Source organism: Stenella coeruleoalba (assembly GCF_951394435.1).
Source record: "Stenella coeruleoalba genome assembly, chromosome: 9".
In the NCBI taxonomy this organism is placed as follows: domain Eukaryota; kingdom Metazoa; phylum Chordata; class Mammalia; order Artiodactyla; family Delphinidae; genus Stenella; species Stenella coeruleoalba.
Genome location: NC_137155.1, coordinates 96,632,117 through 96,644,874, shown reverse-complemented (window position 1 = coordinate 96,644,874; position 12,758 = coordinate 96,632,117). Strand labels below are relative to the sequence as shown.

Genomic DNA, 12,758 nt, shown 5'->3' with positions numbered 1-12,758 from the left:
AATTGATTTTTCTTTTCCAATAGGTGAGAAAGGTCGTTAACAAAAATCACTTTCCTTCCACCATATAAATGCTGAACCACATTTTATGACCTTACTGATATGCGCAGACAAAAATTTTAGAGTATGATTCTAAACATCTGTCTGTAATTTAGTGGCATAAAACTGAGGCAGTTTGCAATAAAAAACTTATTTCAAATGGTAGGCAGGTTGTGTGTGTGTGTGTGTGTGTGTGTGTGTGTGTGCGCTTTTCTGTTGTTTGGCGATGTATCAGACAGTAATACACATGAACATTTTTTTTTACCACTATTACAATATTATAATATTGTTTCTGGAAGATACATTTAGTTTCCTAATATGGATTCATGGAGTACATACCCTCAGGCAATTAGAACTTTAAAAAATTCCAACTTTCCAAATGAGAAGACCAATCTGTAGGTCAGTGTTTTCCTCATTATGGGTTGCAGCTTGTTTTTAGGTCATGAAATCATTTAGTGGGTCATAGTGATTTTTTTTTAATGGAAAAGAAAAAAGTTAGAAAATATCAAAATTATGAGAGCACATGGTGAATTTTATTTCATAAAACTTTGTTTCAGTAGGTATTGAGTATGATATAAAATATTTTCTCACTGTTTTGATCAAAATCATTTGAACTTGGAGGATGTTATGCTAAATGAAATAGACAAAAAAGACAAATACTGGATGACCTCACTTATATGTAGAATCTTAAAAGACTAGAAGTCATATAGAATCAAAGAGTAGAATGGTGGTTGCCAGGGGCTTGTTGAATATTGGTCAAAGAGTACCAACTTTCACAGTCAGGAGGTGAAAAAGTTCTAGGGTATCTAATGAACAGCACGGTGATTATAGTTAACAATACTGCATAGTATACTTAAATACAAAATAAAATAAGAGAGAGATCTTAAGTGTCCTCACCACACACACAAAAGATAACTATGTGAGGTGATACATGTATTAATTAACTTGTTTGTGGTAATCCTGTCACAATGTACATGTATATTAAAACATCACATTGTACATCTTTTAAAAAGCCACACTGTACAACCTAAATATATACAGTTTTAATTTGTCAATCACACCTCAATAAAGCTAGAAACAATTTAGGTGTACAAAATCATCTCTAGGTCCACCTTTGCCAGGGTAGTAGATATGAAAGTTAAAATGAAAATTATTCTCAGAGTGAACAGATGTTATCTATTTGACCCTTTCAGCATTTTTTTTTCTTTTTAGCACTTATTCCTAGTTAAAGGTAATGCATAAATATATATTCACCAGTCAGTGACCTCTGTTCTAAATAGAAATAAATGTAGTGGAATGTTTTATGAAAGTTGATGTTGCAACTTGGAAAATATTTTCACAGAGAGATAACCCACTCTGCAAATTCAAGGTTACTCAGAGTTTGACTAATTTTTACAAGTCATAGTCAATAACTAATGAGACTTAAAAATTAATCACAACTTAGAGGGAAAAAATGCGAGAGGGTGAATAATATATTGAATAGTCTCTAACTTATCGAATTTATTTTGAATTCATCACCAAAGAACAATATTTTCCAAGATGACTTTTCAACCAAATGACTTACCTTCATCCTGGACTACAGAACTTATTATTTAGAAGTAGCACACACATGTGTGTGTGTGTGAACAACAACATGTTATTAGTGTTTTATTCTTCTAGATTTTCGTTATCTCCTACATTTTTGCAACCAAGCTATTTCAAAAAAGAAGTAAAATAGGACTTTCATTCTTCAGTGCTCATGCTGTTGATAAGAATAGGGTAGATATAGTTTTCAGTGTATAAGACTTTCACCTCCAAGGTAAAGGAAATTGAAGATGATTCAAAGAGATGGAAAGATATCCCATGCTCTTGGACTGGAAGAATATTGTTAAAATGGCCAAACTACCCAAAGCAATCCACAGATATAATGTGATCCCTATCAAATTAACCATGACATTTTTTTCACAAAACTAGAACAATAATCCTAAAATTTATTCGGAAACACAAAAGACCCAGAATTGCCAAAGCAATCCTGAGGGAAAAGAAAAAAGCTGGGGGCATAATCCTTCCAGACTTCAGACAATACTACAAAGCTAAAGTAATCAACACAGCATGGTATTGGCATAAAAACAGATATATAGATCAATGAAATAAACCCAAACACCTACAGTCAATTAATCTTTGACATCGGAGGCAAGAATATACAATGGAGAAAAGACAGTCTCTTCAGCAAGTGGTGTTGGGAAATCTGGACAGCTGCATGTAAATCAATGAAGTTAGACTACTTCCTCCCACCATACACAAAAATAAACTCAAAATGGCTTAAAGACTTAAATATAAGACAAGACACCATAAAACTCCAAGAAGAGAGCATAGGCAAAACATTCTCTGACATAAATCATAGCGATATTTTCTTAGATCAGTCTCCCAAGCCAAAAGAAATAAAAGCAAAAATAAACAAATGGGACCTAATCAAACTTATCAGCTTTTGCACAGCAAAGGAAACCATAAACAAAATGAAAAGACAACCTAGGGACTGGGAGAAAATAACTGCAAATGATGCAACCAACAAGGGCTTAGTTTCCAAAATATACAAACAGCTCATACAACTCAATATCAAAAAAACAACCCAATCTAAAAATGGGCAGAAGACCTAAATAGACATTTTTCCAAAGAATACATATAGAGGGCCAATAGGCACATGAAAAGATGCTCAACATTTCTAATTATTAGAGAAATGCAAATCAAAACAACACCAGTCAGAATGGCCATCATCAAAAAGTCTGCAAACAATGAATGCTGGAGAGGGTGTGGAGAAAATGGAACCCTTCTACACTGTTGGTGGAAATGTAAATTGGTACAGCTCCTATGGAAAAGAGTCTTGGAGGTTCCTTAAAAAACTAAAATTTGAAGTACGATATGATCCAGCAATCCCACTTCTGGGCATTTATCTGGAAAAGACAAAAACTCTAATTCCAAAAGATACATGCACCCCAATGTTCATTGCAGCACTATTTACAATAGCTAAGGCATGGAAGCAACCTAAGTGTCCATTGACAGATGAATGGATAAAGAAGATGTGGTACATATATAAAATGGAATGTTACTCATTCATAAAAAAGAATGAAATGATGCCATTTGCAGTAACATGGATGAACCTAGAGATGATCATACTAAGTGAAGTAAGTCAGGGAAAAGACAAATATCATATGATATCACTTATATGTGGAATCTAAAAAATAATACAAATGAACTTATTTACCAAACAGAAATAGACTCACAGACATAGAAAATAAAATTATGGTTACCAAAAGGGAAAGGGAGGGGAGGGATAAATTAGGAGTATGGGATTAACAGACACACAATACTACACATAAAATAGTTAAACAGTAAGGATTAACTGTATAGCACAGGGAACTATATCCAATATCTTGTAACAACCTATAATGGGAAAATAATCTAAAAAAGAATCTATATTTGAATCACTTTCTTGTACACCTGAAGCTAACACAGTATTGTAAATCAACTATACTTCAACAGTAAATGAATAGGGTATATATAATACAGAATGATTTCCCTTTGTTAAACCAAATATTAGTGTGCTCCATGTATGGGAAAAAGTGAAAATCTTTGAAATATAAATACTTTCTTTGGACTATATAAGACTGAGACTATATAAAATTTTGGGTTTCACATCTGTTCTCCTTCATTTGCACAGATTCTTAGCTAAATTGTCAAAAACATCTGAAGCATATTTAAGCAAATCTATTAAGGTAAATTAGTTATTGCATATTGGATTCCTTTGTTCTTTTACATTTTAATAAACACAGTTTAAAACAGATGAGAGTATCTTGGAGTCCTAAATTAGACCAAATTCAATTAGTAAATGTCTATTAATCACTATGTTTAAGATCCTATTCTTTTAATTATAATGGTTCCTGTTATGTGGAAAACCACCAAGAGGTTGGGTTTGCTCAGTGAATGCCAGAAGGGAGGCCTTCATCCTTATATTTTTATGTGTTTAAGCATTAGAAATGAATCATTAAACATAACAGAATCTAATGGGGAATTTCTCAGATGTGGTCAATATTTGTATGTGTATTTGTTTTACGTGTTATTCTGGTCTCTCCAGATAATTTCTATTTGTTCTAAATCTCTCCAGGTGGATTTATACCGGGAAGTAGTGCTAGAGTATGGTGATCAATCATTTTGACTCTGGACATTCAGGGAAAAAGCAAAACTAACAACATAAGAAAGAAAAAGTAAACATCTAGGTATTTCACTATAGCTTTTGATTTCTCTAATTCAGAGACATCTGTGACATAATGGTTCCTGTCTTCCTTGAGTCCTTTTCAGTAAGAGTCCACAAAGCCAGGCCATACAGAAGCACACAGCCTACTGTATGAAAAGATACCTATCCTTGAGCAGGAGATATTCTGTGTTCAAGGAGCCACAGTGCTGAATTCAAACATTCCTGGAGCACCTCTTACGTTACAGGTGCTGCTGTATATGTGGGGCATGGCCTCTGCCTTCAAGGAGCTGATAGCACAGAAGAGAAATGAGATGGACCAAATCATACAACATGTTAGCAACTGTGTCAGGTGTGTGCATATGGTGTCACGAGTGAATACGGAATATTTAGAGATCAGAGTCCAGAGTCACACAGTTGAGCCTTCTGTTATGAACTTCCTCTCTTAGTATTTGGTACATCTGCAAGGGGCTCAGGAAACATTCTTTCTCCTTCTGTCTTCCATTTCTAAATAGTTCTTTACTTAAAATAAGTACTTACTTAAAACACCTATTGCAAGAAACATCTAGAGAAATTTGGTGATTTTTTAAAATTATTTATCAGTCCCATATCATACATTATTCTCTTTGTTTATGACATCTCACTTTGCAATCTCAGTTTTCTTTGCACCATCATAATCAAGGAATATTCCAAGGTCGCCAAGTTTGTTCAAATAACAACAATATTACCTAAGTCTCAGTTTATCACACCACTACCATGTCAAGTTTAAAAATTACTCTGCTTAGCCAGGCCAGTCTGCCCTCAGTCGATACATATCTCCTGTCATTCCTGTTTGTACTCACCCCCCTTTTTTTCTGACACGTTATACAAATTTAGCAAGATCACTTTGAGCTTTTGATTCAAGCAGAATATACCTTTAAAGTCATAATTAAATCAATAGTCTTATTACTAATAGTAAAAGGTATTTGAATGCCCATAAAGTCAAAAGATAAACTACTCTTTCTTATGTTAATCAAATAAACATTCTTTGTTTTTAAACATATAACATTAACTTAGAGGAGTATCCACTGCTCTATTCAAAATGAACTAGCATTTGCAAAAAAAAAAATGGAAGATTTCAGTCCTCTGAGACAGTCTCAACCAACTTTCCTCCTCGCCCACCCTCACCATCTCAGCGAGGTTCTGTTTCCCTCATTCAATCCGCACTCAGCGCAGCTAAGAGAGTACCTCCAAAGTCTGATTCCAAACATAATCACGAGCATGTGACACCAACACAGCAACAACAGAACTTAAGCTGTGGAAATCACGATAGTTTCAGGAGCGAACACCGAATAGATTTCACTGACCTGAGGAAATATCTATCTGGCTCATCTTGGTCTGCGTGATGTTGATGTGAACGCTGACTTTGCTGTCAGTGAGGTCAATCTCCACGTTGCCCAAATTATCCGCAAAATGACTGAAAAGCAGGAGACCATTGGGGTTCCAAGTCCTGAACTGGAAACTAACCGAAAACAGGTCTTGATGAAGCCGTCCAGGCACCTCCAGGTAACTGGTAGCATTGAAAAAGACAGGTACCGTGTAGGGCTCCACGCATGCGAAACTCAAATTTCCCTGGAAAACAGAAGGGCATGCTTTAAGGAAAGTGTAGAATAAAATAAGCATCCATGGAAGACAGTAGACAAAGCGACAGTTTTACAAATTTCAAAGCAGAACTTGAGCCTGTGTGAAATTCTCACGTGCAGCAGTGTGCCACGGATGCAGCAGTTGGATACCTCGGCATGTCCTTCCTGCTGTGGCTAACAGGGTACGGCAGTTGGCTACCAAGTTGAGGGATTCGTACAAGCACCATCCAGCATGGAATTGAGAGACTGACAGCCGGATGTGATGGGCTGACCATGGAATGGATGTGTCCCTGTGTGGTGGGCTTGGGTGTGGACCACTGGACCTTCTGAAGACAGCAAGGAGCTGCTTTTCCCTCCCCCACAACTGATGCTGCATCAGCCAGGGAGGGAATGCCTTTGTCCTCTTCTGGATGGCCTTGGTCAAATGTTTGTTAACATATAAATCTGGTCTCAGTGGGAACTATGATCATTCGGTTGCTATTTATTAAACTATTATGGGGCAAATGCTCTTGGGTTTTATCTCAATACCTAATATATATGAATTAATATTAACTATTTAGCATCAACATGATTGTGATTATCTCAGATTATTTTGTTATTCAACTCAAAAATCTCATTTAAATTCCCATGAAGGACTTCCCTGGTGGTGCAGTGGTTAAGAATCCGCCTGCCAGTGCAGGAGAGACGGGTTCGAGCCCTGGTCTGGGAAGATCCCACATGCTGTGGAGCAACTAAGCCCGTGCACCACAACTACTGAGCCTGCGCTCTAGAGCCTGTGAGCCACAACTACTGAGCCTGTGTGCCACAGCTACTAAAGCCCGTGCGCCTACAGCCTGTGCTCCGCAACAAGAGAAGCCACTGCAATGAGAAGCCCACGCACTGCAATGCAGAGTAGCCCCCGCTCGCCGCAACTAGAGAAAAGCCTGTGTGCAGCAACGAAGACCCAACGCAGCCAAAAATAAAATAAATTTATAAAATAAATAAATTCCCATGAAGTGTGCATATATAACACATTAATGTTTGTGGAAACAGTGACATGAATGTACAAAAGGAAAAGAAAACTTGCAGTAATTAAAACTTCCTCCTTCCCCTTCACACCCCCTCTATTTGGTACAAGGAAATTTGATTTATTATTCAAATACATTGAGTTTTATATTCTAGTATCTAAGTACCTTCCTTTTAAAGATATGAAAATCTACATATTCTTCCATCTTTTTTTTTTTTTTTTTCGGTACGCGGGCCTCTCACTGCTGTGGCCCCTCCTGTCGTGGAGCACAGGCTCCGGACACGCAGGCTCAGCGGCCATGGCTCACGGGCCCAGCCGCTCCGCGGCATGTGGGATCTTCTCGGACCGGGGCATGAACCTGCGTCGCCTGCATCGGCAGACGGACTCTCAACCACTGCGCCACCAGGGAAGCCCTTTCCATCTTTTTTTTAACCCACCATATCTTGAGGAATATGATTTGGAGACATTTTCACTTCATTTTTGTTTGTTTAACAACACCGCATATTTGTCCCTAGATGCATAGCTCTTCCACTTTAGTACATTAAGCTAGGCTGTCTCTCTGAATTAATATTCAAATTAAATTTGTGCTGTGACTTCACAGATGATTATTTTTAAATGCTTACTTTTCCCGATGAAAAGAACTGGTTGTGCATAATAACGGAGATGTCATAAATGACTGCATGCCTGTGCTGTGGGGATTGTCTCCCCGCAAAGTTAAAGGTATTTTCTGAGTAATGGTGCTGACTCTGGATCCACCGTATACTGAGGAAATGGGTGTGTATATGGAGAGGGGTGCAGGATGAGTGCTGAGTCAATTCCACTGAACTATCAGCACCTGACATCTTTGAAAGCAAATTTCCTACGTAAATATTTGCCTTTGTAGAGCTGCTTGCAAATGTCCGGCTTGCCTCTATACTGCCTAAACTTTTAATACATAGGTATATTTTTGTTTCAAAGCCTTTTTTATGTTTGCTCATTCTATTTTAACAAACATAATTATAGATAATTCATGCTTTTCTCAATGTCTTTGTTATTCAAGTTAAAATAGCATTTATAAGCACAATATATATTTTGTGGTTAAAGCTGGTTTGGGAATGAGTCCCCCGGAGTGCAATTCTCTGTAGTGTGGGTACCTAATTAATACATATGAGGACCAACTGAGAGGTGTGGGCAGAAATAACACTTTACTTCTTAAAGGTATAAATAATGGAAAAGGTATTATGACGATTTGGACTCTGTACCCTTCTATCTTCAGTAACAATTTCTGAGGAAACAAAAGGACTCTGATGCCATTTTATCCAAAACTTAAAATAGCCTATGTATAAATACTGCTCTAGCTAAGAAATAACACAGCATGGAAAGAGACCATGACCTCAGGGGTCGGATACTGTGAATCCACAATCTATGTTTATTGGAAAGTTATTTTTCCAGTTTAAATCTCAGTTTTCATCTACAAAATGTTTATGACAATATCTCCCTTGTAGTATTGTTCTTAGATTACCATAAATGTAACAGGTCTTGTACAGTGCCTTTTGCCTGTACATGGAGCTATTATTATTTTTCTCTACAGTCAATATATCTTATGAGAAAATTTCACCAAAGTTCAATTTTCAACTATTAGTATAAATTCATCATTATTTTTAAGAAAGATAATTAGTAAAGAAAAATTTTGCATTAAATTATTATTTTATAGTTTCTTATATCCAACCTGAACTCTTGGTTATTCATTCAGCATTTCCATTTGTCCAGTAATTTTATGAAAACCCTAGACTCAAGTTTGGGTTAACAAGACCAGAGTCTTTTAGAGCATAGCACAAATACTTATTATATTATCCACTCCTGCTGGCTCCCAAATATATGGACCTCTGGATTCCCAGGCTCTTCTCAATTACATTTTGGGATTAAAGAAACTCCTGCTCTTGCAGAGCCATAAGGAACTCACATACCAGATTTTTAAGTTGATATCTTGTAGTGATCCTATATGGTGTCGTAGGAACGCAAGTGTGCTAGCATGTCCTTTGATTTCTACTCTCCTTCTTGAAATAGTTCAACCTGGAAACACTCACACCAGAGTCAGAGAAGACCACTGTGAGCTTCTGGGTCACAGGTTTCACTATCCAGTCTAATCCATCTTTATTTAATTGCATAATTTGGTATGTTTAGCTTGGACAAGAAGTTTATTTCTTTACATATTTGAGTGAATTAACTTTGGAAACATGGAAGTAAATATAATAAAGTTCCTGGTTTTAAAACTTTTAAAATATTGAATTACATCAAAATCAAGAAATGCAGAGCTATATACGATGTGACATTTGGAAACATGAGGCTGCCGATACAAGGGCTGCTGAAAGGCTGCGATGAGGTATGCCTGTTCCTCTGCCATGGGGAATCCAGAAACACTGGGGCTGAAATTCTGGGCCCCCTCTGAATCAAACTTATTGTCTATTTCTGGTTAATTTAACTCAAAAACTGGTATCTATTCTCAGAGTAAATTCAATATCTCCACATCTTCAGGTAACTCTAAAGTTAGTTTTCTATGGTTGAACTCACCACAAGCCTGATGATAAATGCTATGATGCTGTTGTTTATTAACAGTCCAGACACAATAAAATTTCTTTGATTTTTCTATGAACCAATATTTTGGGGGTGAGAAACCTTACCACATTTGAGGGTTCTAGTTTCTTCCTTCTGGCGAGATCAGTTATGTTGATGCCATTGTAGTTAATGTTTTCCATGCAGCCTTTGAAATTCTTTCTACTGCTGGAACTTGGCTTACCGGAGAAAGGTATGCCTCCAAAGGTTATCTTTGAAAAAAAAAAGACGAAATGTCAACATTCATACTGTATTCAACTTAAAAAAAAAAAAAACATTTACAATAAATTAGACAAAACTACTATTAGATCCAAGGTCAGTTATCTTTACCTCGACCAATATATACAGACATTTTTTTCTGCCTCCAAAGTCTGTTGCATATTAAATTATGTTGTTATTGAAGTATATGCTAATTGTCATTAATTCTGAAAATTAGACTGTAACTTGAACAAGAAAATAGCAACAACCCCTAGCATTTTAATACACAGAAGACAGTTTATCAATTTTCCTGGGACTGTTTTAAAAGATTGTACACAGCAAATATCTTTCATTAAGTAATATTAAGAATACATTTTTATGCTTATCATTCAAAGACATACTATCAATAAATGCTTCTAGCCATTATGAAATAACCAGCATTAATATATTAAGTTTATAAAACTTCAGCCAAAAGCAAGGAAAATTGTATTCAGCCTATTTAGACATTATAGTCTAATGACCATTAGAGTAAAAAATTCATTGGTCTTATTTGAATGCAGAAAATAGTTCCAAAAGTCTAATTGCAACATTGATTAGGAACATCTTCAGATTTGGGGGCCATGATTTGAGAAGTACAGGTTTAAAGATATTATAGGTCTCCTAGGTCCTAAGGAATAAGGTCAATGCTCCTTGCTGTGATTCTTAAGCAATCATTGCCTATAAAAAGAGAGTATATATTTTTCTACATATTTTTGATCCAATTATAGTACTAAATATCAATTTCACATAATACAAAATTATACTTAATTATGTATTGCCAATGACATTTACTGCTAACAAAGAATTAGTAGTGAATGAATCTATTAATCATAGCTGTAATATCAAGATATATAAACCAGATATATTTCTCTTAATTATTATTAAATTACCAATTTTTCTTACAAAGTTTTGAAAATGAAAGACATATTTCAATGTCAAGACTTCATATTTTATATATAAAGCAGAGATCTTTGGGTTTTAGAAGACACAAATTATGCTTCTGTTATTTATGTTTCGGCATTTTATTTTTACTTTTTAATTTTAAAAAAATTTAAATTTTTAAAATTATTTTTTAACCATTTTAAAATTTTTAATGTACAATGTTGTTAGTTTCAGGTGTATAGCAAAGTGATTTAGTTATACACATATATATATTCTTTCTCAGATTCTTTTTCATTATTGGTTATTACAAGATATAGAATATAGTTCCCTGTGCTCTACAGTAGGTCCTTGTTGTTTATCTATTTTATATATAGTAGTGTGTATATGCATTTTAAACGCTTAACTGGTTTTAGGGACAAAGCACAAATTAATGATGGTTTATGAGACAGTATAAAAAACCAAAAACCTCACTTAAAATAAAATTAAATGTATTAATACTGGTTAGCTGTATATATATCATTTACCTTAGATTTTAAACATGGGAAGAAAAGAGAAAACCTAAGAATACATAAAAAATAATAAGGAAACTACAAAATGAATAATAGAGTATTCTAAAATAGATTAGGAAAATATTTTCAAGTGGCATTGAACTGAACTTATCAGGTGCTATATACATGTAATTAATAACAAAGGTAGGAATTAATGATACTTTAATGGAGTGTTGTATTTCCCACCTAAAATTCATTTTATCAATTTTGTCAATTTCTGCTCCAGTAATAAAATCTTCCAGCCTTAATGACACGCAGCATCACATTTTGAATAATATTACTAAATGCTATTTAAAAGTATTGTTTTATTCCTTCTCTGGGTGCGTAGTTTCTTTACGGGGGGACTCTCATTTTCCTTCCAGATGATGATTCACACACTCCTTACGGTTTTTCTGTTTTCAACAACCTTTGGCTCATGTCCTACCTTATAGAAGGTACCCTGGTGAAGCGTCACAGGCTCAATTTACCAGATTCCTTACAATTAAGAGACATGGGTTCAAATCCCAATTCCTAATGTAACTCATCATTTGCTATTAGGTGCTCACTACTTGTTTCTTGTTATGTATTCTCATCAATAAAAGGAAACACGTTGTGATATTGTAATCATTCTCATGGTAAAAAGAAAACTGTTGCAGTTGTTAGATTAATAATCTGATATTGCTATGACTCACACAATTGCCTTATGGATGGCGCTGCCATTCAATGACAATGTTGACTCTAAAAAAGAATTGCACTGACCTTTTTTTTGTTAGCTATCAAGAGTTTCCAAAGGGTGGCAGAGACTGCTAGATACCTCTGAGGGTCCTTTCTCTCACCTTCTTTAAGAAAAAACCATTGCTTGTCAGCCAGGCACAGGCTCCCCAGACAATACATGGCATTTACTGACCTCTTTGAACAAGTTTTGGTCTCATGAGATTTAAGTGGAAGGGTTGTGTGTGACTCCAAGAACTATAATTAAAGGGATGGGGGGGCACAGTCTTCTTCACTCCCTTCCTTTGCACTGTCTGGAATACAAAATGGAACGTGAGTGACGATCTTGGAGTGATTTGCAGAGGGGATGGAGTAGCAGCAGGATAAAAGTAGACTGTGGTCTTGATGACCATGATGCTGCCATTTGAGCCCAGGGCTACCTGCCTGTAGGCTCCTTTTATGTGAAAGGAATAAACATGTATCTGTTATGTTCAGTCTTATTCATTATAACTGATATATGTGGTGATTTCTATTACTTCCTGTTGTCTCCTCACATAACCCTATGAGCAATGTGCTGTTACATTCACTTTATAGAAAGGGAATGTGATTTCACCACTGTCACACAACCAGTTGGGGGCAAAAAGGGATTCAAACCCAGGACTATGGCTCCAATTTGAGCTCATGCCGTTGATTCTCTACAAAATCTCAACCGGTTTCTAAAATCCTAGCCCAGTTCTGCAGTGGGCAAGGGGGAGGCACTCTTCTACTTTCCAAGCAGAGCTGTATGGCAAAGGCAAGGGCATAACATCCGAAGTGGGTGTATCTTGGCATTTGGATAAAGAAGGGAGAGAAGCCAGGACAAACACCAGTCTGCTGCCCTGCCCTGCGTTGTCACTGGCTGGAGGAGGAAGAATGAA

At 35.9% G+C, this 12,758-nt stretch overlaps 1 protein-coding gene and 1 long non-coding RNA gene across 2 annotated transcripts in view; one reads left to right on the top strand and one right to left on the bottom strand.

Annotated features, from left to right (window-relative positions):
• LOC307191244 overlaps positions 1–12,758 on the top strand; it is a 136,936-nt gene that overhangs the window by 110,158 nt on the left and 14,020 nt on the right. The gene's annotated exons all lie outside the window — the stretch shown is intronic.
• The window catches only part of LOC307191243 (contactin-associated protein-like 2), a 656,837-nt gene continuing 649,599 nt past the window's right edge, over positions 5,521–12,758 (bottom strand). The window contains exons 7-8 of the mRNA XM_079931147.1: positions 9,553–9,696; positions 5,521–5,875 (exon numbers count right to left, since the gene is read on the bottom strand). Of these exons, the coding sequence (XP_079787273.1) occupies positions 5,603–5,875; positions 9,553–9,696 (417 nt within the window). The 3' untranslated portion in view covers positions 5,521–5,602. The remainder of the gene's footprint in view (positions 5,876–9,552; positions 9,697–12,758) is intronic.